This window comes from Stegostoma tigrinum, chromosome 15 (assembly GCF_030684315.1).
Source record: "Stegostoma tigrinum isolate sSteTig4 chromosome 15, sSteTig4.hap1, whole genome shotgun sequence".
Taxonomy (NCBI): Eukaryota; Metazoa; Chordata; class Chondrichthyes; order Orectolobiformes; family Stegostomatidae; genus Stegostoma; species Stegostoma tigrinum.
The window spans coordinates 42,778,853-42,799,245 of NC_081368.1; the positions used below are offsets into that span (position 1 = coordinate 42,778,853).

The 20,393-nt window shown below is 44.9% G+C and overlaps 1 protein-coding gene across 4 annotated transcripts in view; it reads left to right on the top strand.

Moving 5' to 3' along the window:
• nhsl2 (NHS-like 2) overlaps positions 1-20,393 on the top strand; it is a 320,980-nt gene that overhangs the window by 273,246 nt on the left and 27,341 nt on the right. For all 4 annotated transcript variants that reach the window (XM_048544611.2, XM_048544613.2, XM_048544614.2 and 1 more), the window contains exon 2: positions 1,814-1,966. In XM_048544611.2, the coding sequence (XP_048400568.2) occupies positions 1,814-1,966 (153 nt within the window). The remainder of the gene's footprint in view (positions 1-1,813; positions 1,967-20,393) is intronic.

The window sequence follows — 20,393 nt, forward strand, 5'->3', positions numbered from 1 at the left end:
GCAATGAATGTTGTCAGTAACAGATTCATGATCATTTGCTTGAAGCACATGCAAGGTGTTTGTTGAGTAACTGGCACATGCTGCAGGGACTGATGTCAATGCAGCATGATGCCACATAGTGATATGTCCACCCCTTTTGATTATTCGCTGCTCTGCACTGTGGCACATTACCTGCCTCTCCCTTGGCACAAAAAGGGAATGATAGTCACACATACTGAAAGCCTGTAACTTAACACAATAGACCCACTGGGCTAACAAAGCAACGCAAGCCAGCCCATAAATCGGTGATGTAGTTAGTGAGTGTGTGCTAAGAAAGCAGCATGAATTGGAAAGAGGCTGGCTGCCTCCAAGTGAGTAGTAAAGTGAGTGAGAGTTGAGAAATCAAACATAAGCCTATAAGATGCATCCTGTGCAGATGCTGGAGGAATGTTAATCCCTGCATACAATGTGACCTGGCAGAAACATGCAGATCATTGATATCCTGAATTTCAATGTAAAACTTTGAAGAGCTAAAGTGGTGCGTGACTTTGTCAGAGAGCAGGTTACAATCGGGCTGATAGATTGCTGACGGTAACTTGTGTGGACAAAGGGCCGAGGAGACTGGTTACCATTGAGAATGCTGGGACTTTGTTCTTGAGAAGCAGTGGCAATATGGCTGGGACAAGCATTTGGTGAGCTGTGGTTGCCAGGTTCTCTTGCTCACGTGCTCGTTTTCCCTCACACTCTCGCTGTCTGATTTACATGACCAGGATTTGCAATGCCTAATTTCCTAATGAAGGGTAGCAGAATTGTGAGTGGCATATAAATAATGCAAGTTAGAGCTCTGAAGGAGGATCATTCGACCCGAAGCATTAACTCTGCTTTCTCTTCACAAATGCCACCCAACCTGCTGAGCTTTCCCAGCAATTTCTTTTGTTGTTTTTGATTCCAGCATCGCAATTTGATGTTTGTTTTGTTTTTCGAGCTTTAATGGATGCAAATGCTTGGGCCTAAGATAGAGATCACTCAGTAGCAAGATTAGGAAGTTGTCACAAAAGACATGTGAAAAAATTTTAAAAATACTTATTGATGTTGAGAATCTGATTTTTTTTTTCATTTTTACAATATTCTCCTGTCTTTCTTGCCACTACGCATGTCACACCAGGGAGGGAAAATTCCACCTTAATTTCTTTATCTGCAGGGCAACTGATAAAATGTTGATCATAACTTTGTTAGGTTATGACAAGTTGTTGACAATGTACAACACCCTGAATGTAACTAATCATTTTGCATGCTCTTGGGGTTGCAATGTCGTTGGAGGTTGTGCCTGCATTAGTTTTTTTAATTTAACGGCTATATCTACTGTTTTTGTAGCTTAGTATAATGAGTGCATGTCTGTCTCCACTTTTTTTCGAAAATTAGACATGATCTAGGGAGCTGCAAAATATCTGTAGATGTTCAAAGAATAGTATATAGATATTTTATTGCCCCTTGATTGCCTGTTACTGCTAGAGGAGACTTAGTGCTTTAGGAGCAATTGACTGTAAAGACTTGACATGGGATACTGGTACTTTACGTTTCTTGCTGACTTATCTAGCATACCAATGGCTGCTCACATTCGTGTTTATATAGGGGATCAAAGGTGCTACAATACGAAAGTCCATGCATCGAAGTTGGCAGACTAAATGAAGTTTGTAGCGAATTTGTCTGTTCGGTTTAGCGCAAATAAAATCTATATTTGAACTCCAGCCACATTCCTTAAATATTCCTGTACAGCCTGCTCTGTCATTTTTGGACTAATATTGATGTACGCATATTTATTTATTGTCTTCAGCTGGATCGAACTTGGAACAGGAGAGTAAGAGGACTGCCCATTTCAAATCGCTATGGCAACAAAATGTAAATGTGTTCAGCTCCACTTCCAGACCACCCTGTGTCGAGGAATTACATCAAGAGGCACAGCTCAACCTTCAGGCTCTGCTTCAAGGTAAAAACAGACTGAAATCTAATGGTGTGACTTGTGATGGAAATGTCAGGTTAAACAGTTAAATATAGATTTAGTTGTGTCATTTTTCAGGAGAGAGGCTGGTAGAATGGTTCCATATTGTCAACTGCAGCAGCCAAGTAATTCTTCTGACAATTCTCTCCTCCACTGTGTTTACACTTGAACTGTCTTGAATCCCTGAAGGTCATGTGGTGTACAGGACACCACAGGAATGTTGGGAAGGGAGTACCAGGAGTGTGAGCCAGCAACAGAGAAGGAATGGTGATAAAATTTCATGTCAAAATGCTGTATGGTTTGAAAGAGAACCTGGAGATGGTGGCACTCCCTTGAATCGACTGTAGTTGTCTGCTTTTGGTTCTGGAGATTGTGGCTTTGACAAGTGCTGATTAAGAAGACTTGACGAGTAGCTGTAATGTATTTGCAGATGGTACATGTACCGTGCTGCCACTCCTTCAGTGGAGGGACTGAATATTAATGATTGTGACTAATGTGGCAGTCAAACAGGTTGTTTGTCCTGGATGGTATCAATCTCTTGGGTCCACTTCTCTGGAAATGGAGAGTATTCCATTACATGCCTGACTTATGTCTTGTTGATTAATACCCAGGTTTTGGGGATTCAGGAAGTTTATAGATGAAGCACCTGAAGATGATTGTGCCTAGGACACTACCCTGAGGAAATCCTGCACTTGTTGCCAAGGCCTGAGATAGATGACCTCCACCAATGACAATTCTATCTTCCTTTGTGCTTGGTTTGACTCTGACCAGAGGAGGGATTTCCCCTGATTCTATAGAACCATAGGAAGGTTACAGTCCAGAAAGAGGCTGTCCAGCCCATTGTTTCTGCTTCAGGCTAAAAAATAACCGAGTTACTATTCTAAATCTTTCCAGGCCCCCGGTCTGTATCCTTGGGGGATGTAGCAAATTCAGGTGCAGATCCTGGTGCCTTTTAATCAAATTGAATGTTTCTGTGTACACCACCAAAGTAGGCTGTGAATTCCTACCATCCACCACATTTTCTTCTTCCCTAATGTTCCCTTTAAAACTTCTCCCAGTGACTTGAAATCTATGCTACTGGTAATTGATCTCTCCACTGGAGGAAACAGGTCATCCCTGTCAACTCTATTTAGGTGTCTCATAATTTTGTGCCCTCATTTAGTCCTCCTTTAGTCTTCATTGTTGTAAGAAAGACAATTGTAGCTTATCTGCATAAACACCGAAAGAACTGCGGATGTTGTAAATCAGAAACAACAAAAACAGAAATTGCTGGAAAAGCTCAGCAGGCCTGTCGAGAGAAATCAAAGTTAATGTTTTGGGTTGAGTGACCCTTCCTCAGAACCAAGATCGTACACAAAATTCTAGTTTGGCCTAACCAGAATTTTATACAGCTTCTTAATTTATACCCCTGCATTTTTTTTCCATACCTTGTTGCATAGAAGAACACAATACATATACTTTCTTTATCACTTTATAAATCTGTCATAAAGTCATGCAGCATGGAAACAGACCCTTCCGTCCAACAGTCCATGCCAAACATAATCCCAAATTAAACTAGTCCTACCTGCCTGCTCCTGGCTCATAATCCTTTAAACTTTTCCTATTCATGGACTTATCCAAGTGTTTTTTTAAACATGGTAATCCACCACTTCCTCATGAAGATCATTCCACACTCAAACTATCTTCTATGTAAAATATTTGCCCCTCGCGTCTTTTTCAAATCTCGCTCCTCTTACCTTAAAAATGAATCCCTGTTCTTAAAATCCCCCAGCCTAGGGAAAAGACACTTAACATTAACCCAAGATAACAAGGTGTGGAGCTGGATGAACACAGCAGGCCAAGCAGCATCAGGGGAGCAGGAAAGCTGATGTTTTGGGTCAAGATCCTTCTTCAGAAACCTACATTAACTCTATCTCTACTGCTTATGATTTTATAAAAGTCTATAAGGTCACCTTTCAACCTCCTATGCTCCAATGGAAAAAAAATCCCAGACTATTCAGACTTTCCTTATAATTCAAACCTGCCATACCCGGCAACATCCTGGTAAATCTCTTCTGAACCCTCTGCAGCTTAATAATACCTTTCCTATAACTGGGCAACCAAAACTGGACAAAGTATTCCAGATCAGACCTCACTAATGTCTTGTACAACTTCAACATTGACTTCTCACATATACCAGCATACTTGTCCGTATAATTGAGTGATCCTTCCATGCCTTAACCTTATTTCACTTATACAACAATGGCTTTTATTTCACTTACGTTACTTTTCACAATATTTCAGTTTTGCTCGCACTTTTTGATGCCATACCTAGTAAAATATTAGTGATAATGGGAACTGCAGATGCTGGAGAATCCAAGATAACAAAGTGTGGAGCTGGATGAACACAGCAGGCCAAGCAGCATCTCGGGAGCACAAAAGCTGACATTTCGGGCCGAGACCCTTCATCAGAGAGGGGGATGGGGAGAGGGTTCTGGAATAAATAGGGATGGGGGGGAGGCGGATCGAAGATGGAGAGAAAAGAAGATAGGTGGAGAGGAGAGTATAGGTGGGGAGGTAGGGAGGGGATAGGTCAGTCCAGGGAAGACGGACAGGTCAAGAAGGTGGGATGAGGTTAGTAGGTAGGAAATGGAGGTGCGGCTTGAGATGGGAGGAAGGGATGGGTGAGAGGAAGAACAGTTTAGGGAGGCAGAGACAGGCTGGCTGCTTGTCTGATGCCGTGGGGGGAGGGGACGAACTGGGCTGGTTTTGGGATGCGGTGGGGGAAGGGGAGATTTTCAAGGTGGTGAAGTCCACATTGATACCATTGGGCTGCCGGGTTCCCAAGCGGAATATGAGTTGCTGTTCCTGCATCCTTCGGGTGGCATCATTGTGGCACTGCAGGAGGCCCATGATGGACATGTCATCTGAAGAATGGGAGGGGGAGTTAAAATGGTTCACGACTGGGAGGTGCAGTAGTTTGTTGCGAACCGAGCGGAGGTGTTCTGCAAAGCGGTCCCCAAGCCTGCGCTTGGTTTCCCCAATGTAGAGGAAGCCACACCGGGTGCAATGGATACAGTATACCACATTGGCAGATGTGCAAGTGAACCTCTGCTTAATATGGAAAGTGATCTTGGGGCCTGGGATGGGGTGAGGGAGGAGGTGTGGGGGCAAGTGTAGCATTTCCTGTGGTTGCAGGGGAAGGTGCCGGGTGTGGTGGGGTTGGAGAGCAGTGTGGAGTGATCAAGGGAGTCACGGAGAGAGTGGTCTCTCCGGAAGGCAGTCAAGGGTGGGGATGGAAAAATGTCTTGGGTGGTGGGGTTGGATTGTAGATGGCGGAAGTGTCAGAGGATGATGCATTGTATCCGGAGGATGGTGGGGTGGTGTGTGAGTCATGATCATGATCCCACCCCCGAGCACCAAACCATCACCTCCAACACCATTCATGACCTCATCACCTCAGGGGACGTCCCACCCACAGCCTCCAACCTCATTGTTCCCCAACCCCGCACAGCCCGTTTCTATCTCCTTCCCAAAATCCACAAACCTGCCTGCCCAGGTTGACCCATTGTCTCAGCCTGCTCCTGCCCCACCGAACTCATCTCCACCTATCTGGACTCCATTTTCTCCCCTTTGGTCCAGGAACTCCCTACCTACGCCCGTGATACCACACACGCCCTCCACCTCCTCCAGAACTTACAATTCCCTGGCCCCCAACACCTCATTTTCACCATGGACGCCCAGTCCCTATACACCTGTATTCCTCATGCAGATGGCCTCCAGGCCCTCCGCTTCTTCCTGTCCCGCAGGCCCAACGAGTCCCCCTCCACCGACACCCTCATCCGCCTAGCCGAACAAGTCCTCACCCTCAACAACTTCTCTTTCGATTCCTTCCACTTCCTACAGACAAAGGGGGTGGCCATGGGTACCCGCATGGGCCCCAGCTATGCCTGCCTCTTTGTAGGTTACGTGGAACAGTCCCTCTTCCGCACTTACACAGGCCCCAAACCCCACCTCTTCCTCCGTTACATTGATGACTGTATCAGCACCGCCTCTTGCTCCCCAGAGGAGCTCGCACAGTTCATCCACTTCACCAACACCTTCCACCCCAACCTTCAGTTCACCTGGGCCAACTCCAACACATCCCTCACTTTCCTGGACCTCTCAGTCTCCATCTCAGGCAGCCAGCTAGTTACTGATGTCCATTTCAAGCCTACCGACTCCCACAGCTACCTAGAATACACCTCCTCCCACCCACCCTCCTGCAAAAATTCTATCCCTATTCCCAATACCTCCGCCTGCGCCGCATCTGCTCCCAGGATGAGGCATTCCACTCCCGCACATCCCAGATGTCCAAGTTCTTCAAGGACCGCAACTTTCCCCCTGCAGTGGTCAAGAACACCCTTGACCGCGTCTCCCGCATTTCCCGCAACACATCCCTCACACCCTGCCTCTGCCACAACCACCCCAAGAGGATACCCCTCGTTCTCACACACCACCCCACCAACCTCCGGATACCACGCATCATCCTTCGACACTTCCGCCATCTACAATCCAACCCAACCACCCAAGACATTTTTCCATCCCCACCCTCGTCTGCTTTCCAGAGAGACCACTCTCTCCGTGACTCCTTTGTTCGCTCCACACTGCCCTCCAACCACACCACACCCGGCACCTTCCCCTTCAACCGCAGGAAATGCTACACTTGCCCCCACACCTCCTCCCTCACCCCATCTCAGGCCCCAAGATGACTTTCCATATTCAGCAGAGGTTCACCTGCACATCCGTCAATGTGGTATACTGTATCCATTGTACCCGGTGTGGCCTCCTCTACATTGGGAAACCAAGCAGAGGCTTGGGAATCGCTTTGCAGAACACCTCCACTCGGTTTGCAATAAACAACTGCACCTCCCAGTCGCGAACCATTTTAACTCCCCCTCTCATTCTTCAGATGACATGTCCGTCATGGGCCTCCTGCAGTGCCACAATGATGCCACCCGAAGGATGCAGGAACAGCAACTCATATTCCGCTTGGGAACCCGGCAGCCCAATGGTATCAATGTGGACTTCACCACCTTGAAAATCTCCCCTTCCCTCACCGCATCCCACAACCAGCTCAGTTCGTCCCCTCCCCCCACGACATCACACAACCAGCCCAGTTCATCCCCTCCCCCCACTGCATCCCAAAACCAGCCCAGCCTGTCTCTGCCTCCCTAACCTGTTCTTCCTCTCACCCATCCCTTCCTCCCATCTCAAGCCGCACCTCCATTTCCTACCTACTAACCTCATCCCACCTCCTTGACCTGTCCGTCTTCCCTGGGCTGACCTACCCCCTCCCTACCTCCCCACCTATACTCTCCTCTCCACCTATCTTCTTTTCTCTCCGTCTTCGGTCCGCCTCCCCCTCTCTCCCTATTTATTCCAGAACCCGCTCCCCATCCCCCTCTCTGAAGGGTCTAGGCCCAAAACGTCAGCTTTTGTGCTCCTGAGATGCTGCTTGGCCTGCTGTGTTCATCCAGCTCCACAGTTTGTTATCCTAGTAAAATATTGCCTTGATATCAAGGGCAGACATTCATACACTTGCCACTGGAGTTCACCTTTTTGTTCTATGTTTGAGCCAAGGCCGTTACATCGTCAGAAACTGAATGGCTCAAACAGAACCCAGGGCACTAGCGTGCACACTAATACTGAGCAAGTGCCACTAAACAGCAGTGTCAACTAGCCCTTCCATCACTTTGATCATCAAGCAGACTGATAAGGCGGTGATTAAACATGTTGGCTTTGTCCTGATTATAGTGATCAAGATGTACCTGGGCTGCTTTCCATGCTCCTAGGTAGATGACTGGAACAGCTTGGCTAGGGATTCAGCTAATGCTGGAAACAAGTCTTCATCACAAGTGCAAGAATGTCATCAACACCTACACATTATCCCCTACCTTAAGCCACTTTTTGATATTACATGGAGTGAATCAAATTAGCAGAACATTGGCATCTGTGATTCTGGGGACTTCCGGAAGAGGCTAAGGTCAGTCACTATTTGGCACTTCTGGCTGTAGTACAAAAAGCTACTGTAATTGTACTGAGCTTGGCATTGCACTGATGATCAGCTGTTTTTCAGTCTTTGCTGCTTCTTTCTCCAGGATCATAATCCCAGCTGTAGCACCCTGAAGCCCTGCCCTGACAAGCCAGAAATCATGTGAGACAGTGCTAATTGAAATCGTATTTGTGTTTTTGATAATGGTTTTCAATGTGTGCCCATGACAGTCCGTACATACCTTCGGAGGTCTTTAACACAGGGCGGGCCTCAAGTGTATGGGAAACCGTTTAAAGGGGGATGATTGAGAGCAACTGAGAGTGGTGACCAGTGTCATATTCAACTCCCACGTGATTCAGGTTTCCCTCCCAGACTTCCACCGCTGTCTGCTTGCTCCAACTTTGCCAAATCTTCCACTCCCTCCGTGCAGTCTTGTTCTATGTGTGCTCCCACTCACTCAGCCTGTGCTCCCTCCCTGTATTCCTGGGCTTTCATTCTGTGCTCTTGCACTCTTTCCATCCCGCTGCCTGTGATCCCATGCTCACTGTACTCCCACTCTCTCTCTGGGCTAATGCTCTGTCCAGGTGTTGCTCTCCTCATGTCTCTGCTAGTTCCTGGATTCTTGTTTTTTCAGGCTCTGACATTCACAGTGATTCTGCTTTGTTGTTGCCAACGATAGACAGACTGTACAGTAAGACACAGGAAACCTGAATCTCACAGAGTGACAACCTGTTTTCTGAGAAGCATCACCAAAACACTATTTTACCATAAGTCTTCAACAACGGCAGTTAACTGTTACATGTATGTTTTTAATATCCTCATTTAGCTGGCGAGCTCCTGGTTACTAAATGAATTTTAAAAGTGATTCTCTGATGTAAAAAAAAATTAAGAACAACCCACATTGTGTTTCAGGCTCAGATGGTGGACAAATATGTTTTTATGCTAAATATAAGCAAAATACTGTGGATATTGGAAATCTGGAATAAAATAGTCAATAGATCTAGAAGTGTCTCTGGAGAGAGAATCAAAGTTAATGTTCCATGTCTGTGGCCATTCATCAGAACTGGGTAGAGTTAGAAATATAATTCAGTATATTATATTCACTGCTCATATTGTGGCCTGCTGTACTCAGGAAACTACATGCAGATTGGGTGACAACGATGCAGAAAATGTCTGATTTCCCAAGTGTTATCCCGAGCCATTTGTTGCCTATCTTTATAATTCTGCCCTTTTTCTTCAGTGTAATATTTCTTCAAGATAGAGTTTAACAATTCCAAACATTAATGTCTACCCCAATTTGTTTCCTTAACAGGTTTTGACTTTATTTTTGTTTGATCTGTTCTCGCTTTTCATTCATCATCGTGCATTCTCTTTTCTTCCTTGTTTTAGTTCCACTCTATTACTTGCACGATCAACACTTTGGTCATTTAGTCTCTCCTGTCTTTAACATGACCAATGGTCGCCTTGCTTCTTTTCCCTATGCACCACTTTCATTTGCTGAAACTGTTACAATTCTAACTTTTCCTGGATGTTATGTGAGGTCAATGAGATGTAAACGCGATTTCTCTCTCCAGATTCAGTATCACCTGCTGTGTATTTCCCAACATTTTGGCTTCTTGTACGGTAATTTGCATCATTCTTCTTCCATACTCCATTGCACGTGTAAATATAAATAGATCGTCCTACTAGTCAAAAGATGTGCAGGTTAGGTAGCTTGGTCATGCTAAATGCAGAGTTAAGGGGATAGATTAGAGGGCTGGATCTGGGTGGGAAGCTCTTCAGAGGGTCGGAGCAGCTCGATGGGCAAAATGGCCTCTTTCCACACTAAATGGATTCTGTGAAAGCTACTACTTTAGACCCTCCACTGACCCGTTCGCCCGTTGCCAACACAAGTCCTCCTCCTGGACACCACCCCCAGGCCTCCTACCCTCCCTCGACCTCTTCATCTCCATCTCCGACTGCCGACGAGACATTAACCGCCTCAACCTCTCCACCCCTCTCACCCACTCCAACCTCTCCCCCGCAGAACGGGCAGCCCTCCGCTCCCACCCCAACCTCACCATCAAACCCACAGACAAGGGTGGCACAGTGGTAGTATGGCGCAATGACCTCTACATCGCCAAGGCCAAACGCCAACTCTCTGACACCTCCACCTACCACCCCCTCGATCATGACCTCACCCCCGAGCACCAAACCATCATCTCCAACACCATTCATGACCTCATCACCTCAGGGGACCTCCCACCCACAGCCTCCAACCTCATTGATCCCCAACCCCACACGGCCAGTTTCTATCTCCTTCCCAAAATCCACAAACCTGCCTGCCCTGGTCGACCCATTGTCTCAGCCTGTTCCTGCCCCACCGAACTCATCTCCACCTATCTGGACTCCATTTTCTCCCCTTTGGTCCAGGAACTCCCCTACCTACGTCCGTGTTACCACCCACGCCCTCCACCTCCTCCAGAACTTACAATTCCCTGGCCCCCAACACCTCATTTTCACCATGGACGTCCAGTCCCTATACACCTGAATTCTGCATGCAAATGGCCTCAAGGCCCTCCGCTTCTTCCTGTCCCGCAGGCCCAACGAGTCCCCCCTCCACCGACACCCTCATCCGCCTAGCCGAACTCATCCTCGCCCTCAACAACTTCTCTTTCGATTCCTCCCACTTCATACAGACAAAGGGGGTGGCCATGGACACCCGCATGCGCCCCAGCTATGCCTGCCTCTTTGTAGGTTACGTGGAACAGTCCCTCTTCTGCACTTACACAGGCCCCAAATCCCACCTTTTCCTCCGTTACATTGATGACTGTATCGGCACCGCCTCTTGCTCCCCAGAGGAGCTCGAACAGTTCGTGCACTTCACCAACACCTTCCACCCCAACCTTCAGTTCACCTGGGCCATCTCCAGCACATCCCTCACCTTCCTGGACCTCTCAGTCTCCATCTCAGCCAACCAGCTTGTAACTGATGTCCATTTCAAGCCCACCGACTCCCACAGCTACCTAGAATACACCTCCTCCCACCCACCCTCCTGCAAAAATTCCATCCCCTATTCCCAATTCCTCCGCCTCCGCCGCATCTGCTCCCACGATGAGGCATTCCACTCCCGCACATCCCAGATGTCCAAGTTCTTCAAAGACCACAACTTTCCCCCCACAGTGGTAGAGAACGCCCTTGATCGTGTCTCCCGCATTTCCCGCCACACATCCCTCACACCCCGCCCCCGCCACAACCACCCAAAGAGGATCCCCCTCGTTCTCACACACTACCCCACCAACCTCAGGATACAACGCATCATGCTCCAACACTTCCGCCATCTACAATCCGACCCCACCACCCAAGACATTTTTCCATTCCCACCCTTGTCTGCTTTCCGGAGAGACCACTCTCTCCATGACTCCCTTGTTCACTCTACACTGCCCTCCAACCCCAACACACCCGGCACCTTCCCCTGCAACCGCAGGAAATGCTACACTTGCCCCCACACCTCCTCCCTCACCCCCATCCCAGGCCCCAAGATGACTTTCCATATTAAGCAGAGGTTCACCTGCACATCTGCCAATGTGGTATACTGTATCCATTGTACCCGGTGTGGCTTCCTCTACATTGGGGAAACCAAGCAGAGGCTTGGGGACCGCTTTGCAGAACACCTCCGCTCGGTTCGCAATAAACAACTGCACCTCCCAGTCGCGAACCATTTCCACTCCCCCTCCCATTCTTCAGATGACATATCCATCATGGGCCTCCTGCAGTGCCACAATGATGCCACCCGTAGGTTGCAGGAACAGCAACTTATATTCCGCTTGAGAACCCTGCAGCCCAATGGTATCAATGTGGACTTCACCACCTTGAAAATCTCCCCTTCCCCCACCGCATCCCAAAACCAGCCCAGTTCGTCCCCTCCCCCCACTGCACCACACAACCAGCCCAGCTCTTCCCCTCTACCCACTGCATCTCAAAACCAGTCCAGCCTGCCTCTGCCTCCCTAACCGGTTCTTCCTCTCACCCATCCCTTCCTCCCAGCCCAAGCCGCACCTCCATCTCCTACCTACTAACCTCATCCCACCTCCTTGATATGTCCGTCTTCCCTGGACTGACCTATCCCCTCCCTACCTCCCCACCTATACTCTCCTCTCCACCTATCTTCTTTTCTCTCCATCTTCGGTCCGCTTCACCCTCTCTACCTATTTATTCCAGAACCCTCACCCCATCCCCCTCTCTGATGAACGGTCTAGGCCTGAAATGTCAGCTTTTGTGCTCCTGAGATACTGCTTGGCCTGCTGTGTTCATCCAGCCTCACATTTTATTATCTTGGATTCTCCAGCGTCTGTAGTTCCCATTATCACTGATACTACTTTAGACAGCAGCTGTTTAGGGTTTGTGAATTCTGGGCTCTGAATTTTAGGTCCCTAAAACATTACAAGGATTGTGATGTACCATTAACCCATGTTCATTGTTTCTGATGGAGGCAGCGTGCCAACTTCATGCTCCCTGCTGGTTACCCTGACTGGAGTGTGCAGCCAGCACCATTGCAGTGTCGAGTAGTTGCACTCCTTAACAGCAGGCCCAAAGTTATGAGAATTAGCAAAGTCAGCCTGCATTTCTTGAAGCAGAAATGCACTTTGACTGGAGTAACTACTGGAAGTCAGTCTACAACTGAGCCAGGCCTGGAAAGACGCAATTTTAGCCAAAAAAAAAAGCTGAGATGTACTGGAGGCTTTGGTTGAGGAAGCCCATTTAGGAGCACAGCGGGTGTGGAGCTGGAAGAAGCCAAGAGACTGTTCAGCCAAGTTCTGAGAAGACTGAGGAAGAAGAGAACCATTTCTGTCAAGTCTGCCAAAACCTGGATGTACTGCAGAAGTAGTTCACATTGACCTCACATAACTGATCAAGTTCGGTGAATGCATCTTAAGTCCAGATATCACAATGACAGCATTAGCTCCCCCACAGCTCAGTTACCACATGCACAAATACTTGAGCGCCAACAACCCCTATCAATCATAATTAACACCACATTCTCATCAAGTAATATTTACTTAAAAGGTGATAAGGTCACAAGAACTGGTGCGAGCCCTATAACACCATTTTTAGGGAATGTCCACCGTATTAAGAGCCACTTAATGCATTAACTTATGCATGACATCAAGTATTCCAGGATTGGTTAGTCCATCTACCCACTCTTAATCAATGGCCAATGGTCCTTTGAATTAGAGTGCCAACTGAGACTTGATATCATCACTAGATGTCAGACCACCCAGTAATCATGCGAGGGGTATCGGAGGGAGGGGGAGGAGTCTGTCCAGCCAAGGGTAGGGGTTTGGTTCTCAGCATGTACCCCCATTCTTGATGTTGTGTCCCTCCATCAGACAATGAGTGCCTTTGAACAAAGGACGATCCAATGCCCACGGGCAACCCTTACCTGGATTCGCTTGTTATGCATTGTGATCAGGATGAGGCCTTTAAGTGGACTTTAACTGCAGTGTGGGAAGATAATTTGTTAGTCTTCCAGCTGTTGATTTAATGAAAATGGAGGGGAACATACAAACGTGCAAATTGGGAGCAGGAGCATTAACGGGACATTTAGCTGCTTTGAACTACTCTGCCTTTGAAGAAGGCTGTGGCTTCAACTCCTTTTTTCCACTTACCCCAATAACATTTGACTCTTTTGTTATTCAAGGTCTATCCATTTCTGCCTTAAAAATATCCTGCTCTCTGTGGAAGAACATTCTGAACTGTCACAATCCTCTGAGAGAAAAACAATTCTCCTCATTTACATCTTAAATGGTGACACCTTATTTAGAGGTTTATTCCCTAGCTCTATTCTCTCCTGCAAATGAAAGCATCCTCTCTACTAAGTCCTTCAGAACCTTTTCCATTTCAAAATTATGACTTTTCATTCTTCTAAACTCAAATAGATAAGGCCCAAGAGATAATGGGAACTGCAGATGCTGGAGAATCCAAGATTATAAAGTGTGAAGCTGGATGAACACAGCAAGCCAAGCAGCATCTCAGGAGCACAAAAGCTGACGTTTCGGGCCTAGACCCTTCATCAGAGAGGGGGATGGGGAGAGGGTTCTGGAATAAATAGGGAGAGAGGGGGAGGTGGGCCGAAGATGGAGAGAAAAGAAGTTAGGTGGCCCTGAGGTTGGTCTGGAGGGAGGAGGGTAACTTCTTCAGGTTAGGCATCCCTGGAAGAGGCTTCACAGTGAGGTTAAAATTGTATCAGAGATAATGTGAACTGCAGATCCCTATTTATTCCAGAACCCTCACCCCATCCCCCTCTCTGATGAAGCGTCTAGGCCCGAAACGCCAGCTTTTGTGCTCCTGAGATGCTGCTTGGCCTGCTGTGTTCATCCAGCTTCACACTTTATTATCTTAGATAAGGCCCAAAATGTCTAACCTGTCCCCATTCATCCCCAGAATCAGATTAATAAACCTTCTTTGAACTGCTGCTAAAGCAAATAAATCCCTCCTTTAAATAAGGAGACCAGAACTGTACACTACTCCAGATGTGCCCTCACAAACATTCTAAACAACTGTAGCACAAGATCCTTACTTTTATATTTCTGTCTCCTTTCCATAAATGACAACATTCCATTTGTCATTTCAATCATTTTCTCTACCTTTTGAGATTCATATACCAGAATCCTTCTGTACCTCAGTTCTGCAACTGCTCTCCATTTAAATAATATGCTGTGTTTTTTTTTCTCACTTCTTTTGGCTAAAGTGAATGTGTTTATATTTCCCACGTTACACTCTATTTGTCCGATTTTGACCACTTTATCTGCACTCTCTTTGTGCATTTCTCATGTCCTCTTTACAGCTTTCTTTCCCAGCTGCCTCTGTCATCAGCAAATTTAGTGACCATATATGTGGTCCTTTATCCAAATAACATAGAAACGTAGAAAATAGTTGCAGGAATAGGCCATTCAGCTGTTCCATCCAATGTACCATCCAATGTAATTATGGTTGGTCATTCAATTTCAGTATCCCACTCTTGCTTTCTCTCCATACCCCTTAATCTCTTTAGCCATCAGGGACATCTCCAGCTTCCTCTTGAATATATCTAATGAACTGGCCCCAACATCTTTCTGTAGAGAATACTGCAGGTTCTCAACTCAGACTGAAGACATTTTTCCATGTCTCGGCCCAGAATGGCTGAACCCTTATTCTTAGACTGTGTAATTGATACAGGTCGTTAAAAAGTTGCGATTACAGCACTGATCCCCATCACACAACACTCATTACATCTTCCCAAACTGAAGAGGACCCATTTGTACCTAATCTGTGCTCTGTTAGCTATCCAACCTTCTTGACATGCTAATATGCTCCCCCCGCCCCTGGCCCCATCCCATCGTCATGGTTTCTTCTCTCGTTTGGCATAGTAACTATAGCGGAACCTTTTAAATGCTTTCTGAAAATCTAAGTATTCTATTAGATCAGTCACACATGATTTCCCTTTCATAAAACCATTTTGACCCTTCCTTATTCCATTCAGATTTTTCTAAATGATCTCAATAATAGATTCAGCATTTTCCCTATGACCGATTTTAAGCTAACTGGCCTGTAGTTTCCTATTTTCTGCCTCCTTCCCATCTTGAACTGAGGAATCACATTGGCTATTTTCCAATCTGATAGGACTTTTCCAGAAATGTAGAAAGGATTGAAACTAATGCACTATTAGCTCATAAGACATATATTTTAAGGTGGTAGGATAAAGTACCTTCTAATTTCGAAGGAAGGGTCAGTCAACCCCAAAAAACATTAACTCTGATTTCTCTCCACAGATGCTGCCAGACCTCCTCAGCTTTTCCAGCAACGTCTTTTTTTTAATCTCTGATTTATAGCATCCCACAGTTCTTTCAGTTTTTATAAAGCCTATTAAAACCTAGAACTTTTTAAATATTTCATGGGGATGCAGGCATCACTGGCTATGCCACTGTCCATGCCTGATTGCCCAAGAAGCAGTTAAGAGTCAACCACATTGATATGGGTCTGGAGTCACATGTAAGCCAACGCAGGGAAAACCAGCAGATTTCCATACATAAAGGACATTGTAAAAACTCATTTAGTTTACCGAATAGCACCCATTGTTATTTAGTTGCTATTAAGCTAACTTTTTTTCTAAATCTTTACTGAATTCAAATTTCTCCAGCTGCTAAGGTGAGATTTGAGCCATGCCCCTTCCTAGAGCATTAGCCTGGGATTCTGGATTTCTAGTCCTGTGACATTACCATGATGTCACCATCTAACTCTTTTAACAGGTTGTTAGTTTGGATAGTGTTTTCTTTAGGATTCTATCTCTGCTAATTTCCATTGTTTTAAGTTCCTCCCTCCATTTCATCTCCTGATTAATAATTATTTATGGAATATTACTTATATTGCCTACAGTGGAAATTGTTGCAAAATATTTGTGCAGATCATCGGTCATTTCCTTTATTTTCCATTATTAATTTCCCAACTCACTTTGTAGAAGACTATAACACTTGCTTTACTTGCTGTTCATAATTCTCACTGGCTTTATTTCATTTGCTACGTTCTCTCCTCTTAGTAATTCCTTTGTGCTCAATCTACTGATTTGCTACTCACCTTCGTGGAATTATATACTTTTTATTTAATTTTAAGCCATCGTACTTAGTTTGCCACTGTTCTTAGTCCTTCCCTTTTGAGTCCTTCGTTGTGGCTAGAATTCATCATCTCTATATATTCTGAAATACCTCTTTACAATGTCTGCCATTAAACCTGCCCTGACACTGATTTAACCTAACTTCCCAGTTTGCTTTAGCCAGTGCTTATTTCATGCCCTCATAATTGCCCTTTTATTTAATTTATTTTCATATGAGTGGTGATGATCACTGATCCTTGAGGTATGCCATACACTAACAGTGAAAGACCACATGTGGAAGACGCACTCACTGTAGATTGACAGTGACGATGAGAGTGAAACCAAGTCAGTCCCACTGAGCTACATGATCAAGGTGATAGGCTGGTGGAGGAGCTGTTACAGACTAGGAGAGTCTGTATTCTTTGACTTCAGGTGGAGAATAAATAAAGATTCTACAATTAGCCTCGGGTTCCATAGTTGGGAAAGCATAAGGAAAAAATTCCCACTGATTCCGACAATGACCATAATCGGAAGTCTGCAGCCAAAATTGTAGATCTAGCCTGAAGATGCCATCAATCCTGATCTGCATATTTTCAGCCATAAAGTCACGAAGATGTACAACACAGAATCTGGCCCTTCAGTCCAACTAGTCCATGTCAACCAGATATCATAAATTAATCTAGTCCGATTTGCCAGCATTTTGCCCATATCCCTCTAAATTCTTCCTCTTCTTATACCTGTCAAGATACCTGTTAAATATTATGATTGGACCAGCCTTCACCACCTCCTTTGGCAACTCGTTCCATATGTGCACCAACCTCTGTATGAAAAGTTGCCCCTTACGTCCCTTTTAAATCTTACCCCTCTCACCTTAAAACTATGCCTCTAGTTTTAGACTCCCCTAACTTGGGGAAAAGACATTGAGCATTCACCCTATCAATCCCCTCATGATTTTATAAACCTCTATAAGGTCAACCCTTAGCCTCTAACCCTCCAAGGAATATCGCCTCAGCCAATCCAGCCTTTCCCTATAGCTTAAACCCTCCAACCCTGGCAACATCCTTGTATATCTTTCCTGAACAAGGCCTTAATAACTTGCAGTAACGATCCTTTGTTTGCTCAAAGAGGGGGTTAACATTGAGACACAATAGGAAGATACTGGGATCTGAGCGTAGATAATTTCCTTCATTTTATCTGTTGGAGTTTGCCAGACAGAGAGGCTAAAACTGGAGCCTTAGTACTTAAGGTCAGACCTGAATAATTCCTTCATGAAGCATTAAATGGCAAGTGCGAGACTACTCAGAAATGAGAAATTATGAACTCTGAGAGTTAGTATCTGAAGGGTGGCATCATATAGAAGTATTATTGCTTCTCCTATTCCACACCACCTCTTTGGTTTTCAAACATTGCTTAACACTTTATTTCCTCTTTTCAAACATGCGTCAGCCATGTAGTTACTGTCATGTAACATTTGCTGCAGTTGTAGTTTATTAACCCTTCCTGCACTGATCACGCTTTTGCAAGGTGGGATTTTAACATGGTTTTCTCTTCTCAGCGTAAAGAATTTCACTAAGGTTATGTATTCACGATCCTAGAAATCTTTTAACACTTTTGCAACAAGTGTGCACTCTGTGTGAGCTAGACAGTGCATGTCTGCTGATTGATCATTGCTAAATTAGTTTATCTGATCATTATCTCATTAGATTTTATGGGAACTTACTGCATTCAAAGTGGCTGTATTTCCTGCATGACAGTGTTATTAATTGCATCAGCCCCCTACTGTTAAAGGTCCCAATTTGTAAATACATAGAAGCCAGATCAATCATTTGGAGTACTTTGCATATTTCTGGTCTCTATATTGTTGTAAGGAAGGATAATAAGACACCAACGAACCTTCAAAATATTAAAAGAAAACTGAGAATCTTTCCTCAGAAACAAAATTGAGTGATGACCTAACTGAGGTAGTCATTATTATGAGAAGGCCTGACAAAGTAAGATTAGAGAAGATTTTTTGATTGTAGTGTCATAAACATAACAATAACAATCAGGATATCTGGAAAAGTTTCTTTGCTTAAAGAATGGTTAAAATGTGTTCTTTGCTGCTATCAGGAATGATTGAGGTGAATAGTATAGATGCAGTTGAAGAAATGCTAGATAAGTGCATGCGGGAGGAAGAAGAAGCAAGACATCAGCAACAATTTGTATTTCTATGGGACCTTTAAAAGTGTTTTTAAAAATCTCCAAGGCATTTCATAGGAGCATTTTGGAGCAACGTTTGACACTGAACCACATTAGGAGATATTGGGGCCAATAACTTTTTTAATTAATTAAAGTAGATTCCAAGAGTGCCCAGAGCGAGGTAGCAAGACTATGAAGTTTCAAGAGTTCCAGAGCTTGAGTATTGGGTATCCGAATCCATGGATACCAGTAGTGCAGCATCTAAAATTGTGGATATTGGGGAGACCAGAATTAGAAATGCACGAATATCTTTAATGGATGTGAGGCTGGAGTAGTTTACCAAAACAGAGAATAGTAAAGCCTTGGAGGGATTTGAAAACAAGCAATGCCTTGGTTTTAAAACTAACTTCCTGAACGAGAGCAGGAAGGTCGGGATGATGGGTGAATAGCACTTAGGACACAAGCAGCTGAGTTTTAAGTGATCTCATGCTTACAAAAGGGTGGAATGTGGGATACTTGCACAAACAGACTGGTACCACCTTAGTAGGTGAGATGGCACGCAAACAACTTGAAACTGTGTCTTACAGCTTACTGACCATGAGGCTTACAGATGTTCATAAGTTAAAAAGGCTTTAGGATTGGGATATGGCCATATTGACATATGGCCAACAGCAAAGAGTGATGAATTAAAGGAGCTAATGAGAGTATAAAAGAGCTGGAATCACTAAAATTCATTCATACTAACTAATTAAACTAACAAACAGCTTTAAAAGAAGCTGACATGAACAACCAGCTTAAGGAGATTTATAGTAGAGGAAGACTTTGGAGGTAACCGTGCAACACAGGCTTGTCACCAGCAATAGTTAACAGCAACAGTCCACCACTTTTATTATGATGCTTAAAAGCATTCTCCAAACCAACAGTGATTTAGAAATTGGGATGTGAGTTCTGAAAGCATGAGATTATTTAAATGGCATTTTCCTTCTTGGACATTTTCTTTTTGCCACCTGAATTGTTTGTATTGCTAAATAATTTGAAGCCAACAAATGAAACATCTCAGTCCACTTGTCAAACGAGGTTTTCAGGTATCTATTTCTAAGACCTGTATCTAAGTTGTAGCAATTCCACAAGTCCAGTGAACAGATGAAGCCAAAGAATATACTTCCACTAGAGAATAGCTTCCCTCGAAAAGCAACTGCAACCAATATTTAACAAATTTAATCCTGCTATGAACGTGACACAGGCAGTGGAACTTAATCCTCCAGCCAGGCCACGATTGCTCACTGTTTTCTTTTCGGCCTTCGTCATGATACCGTGGGCAAATATCTGCCTCTTGTAGGAGGGCAAAATCAGTCGATGACCCAAAGGAAAATAAAATCTAGATTCTATTCAGAACTTAAAGACAGGAGGCTTATTAAAGAAACTGGTGCTGTCAGACAGTCAAGTTTGAAGCTGTTACTATTGGATTCCTTGGATATTCAGTTTTGCTTGGATATATTTGTGTCTTTTAAATTATGGTCTTCTCTATATATGCAATTTTAAATACTCCACTATTGGTGGCCATGGATTTGGTTATCTGGGACTCAACCTCTGGAACTCTTGAACCTTCCCACATT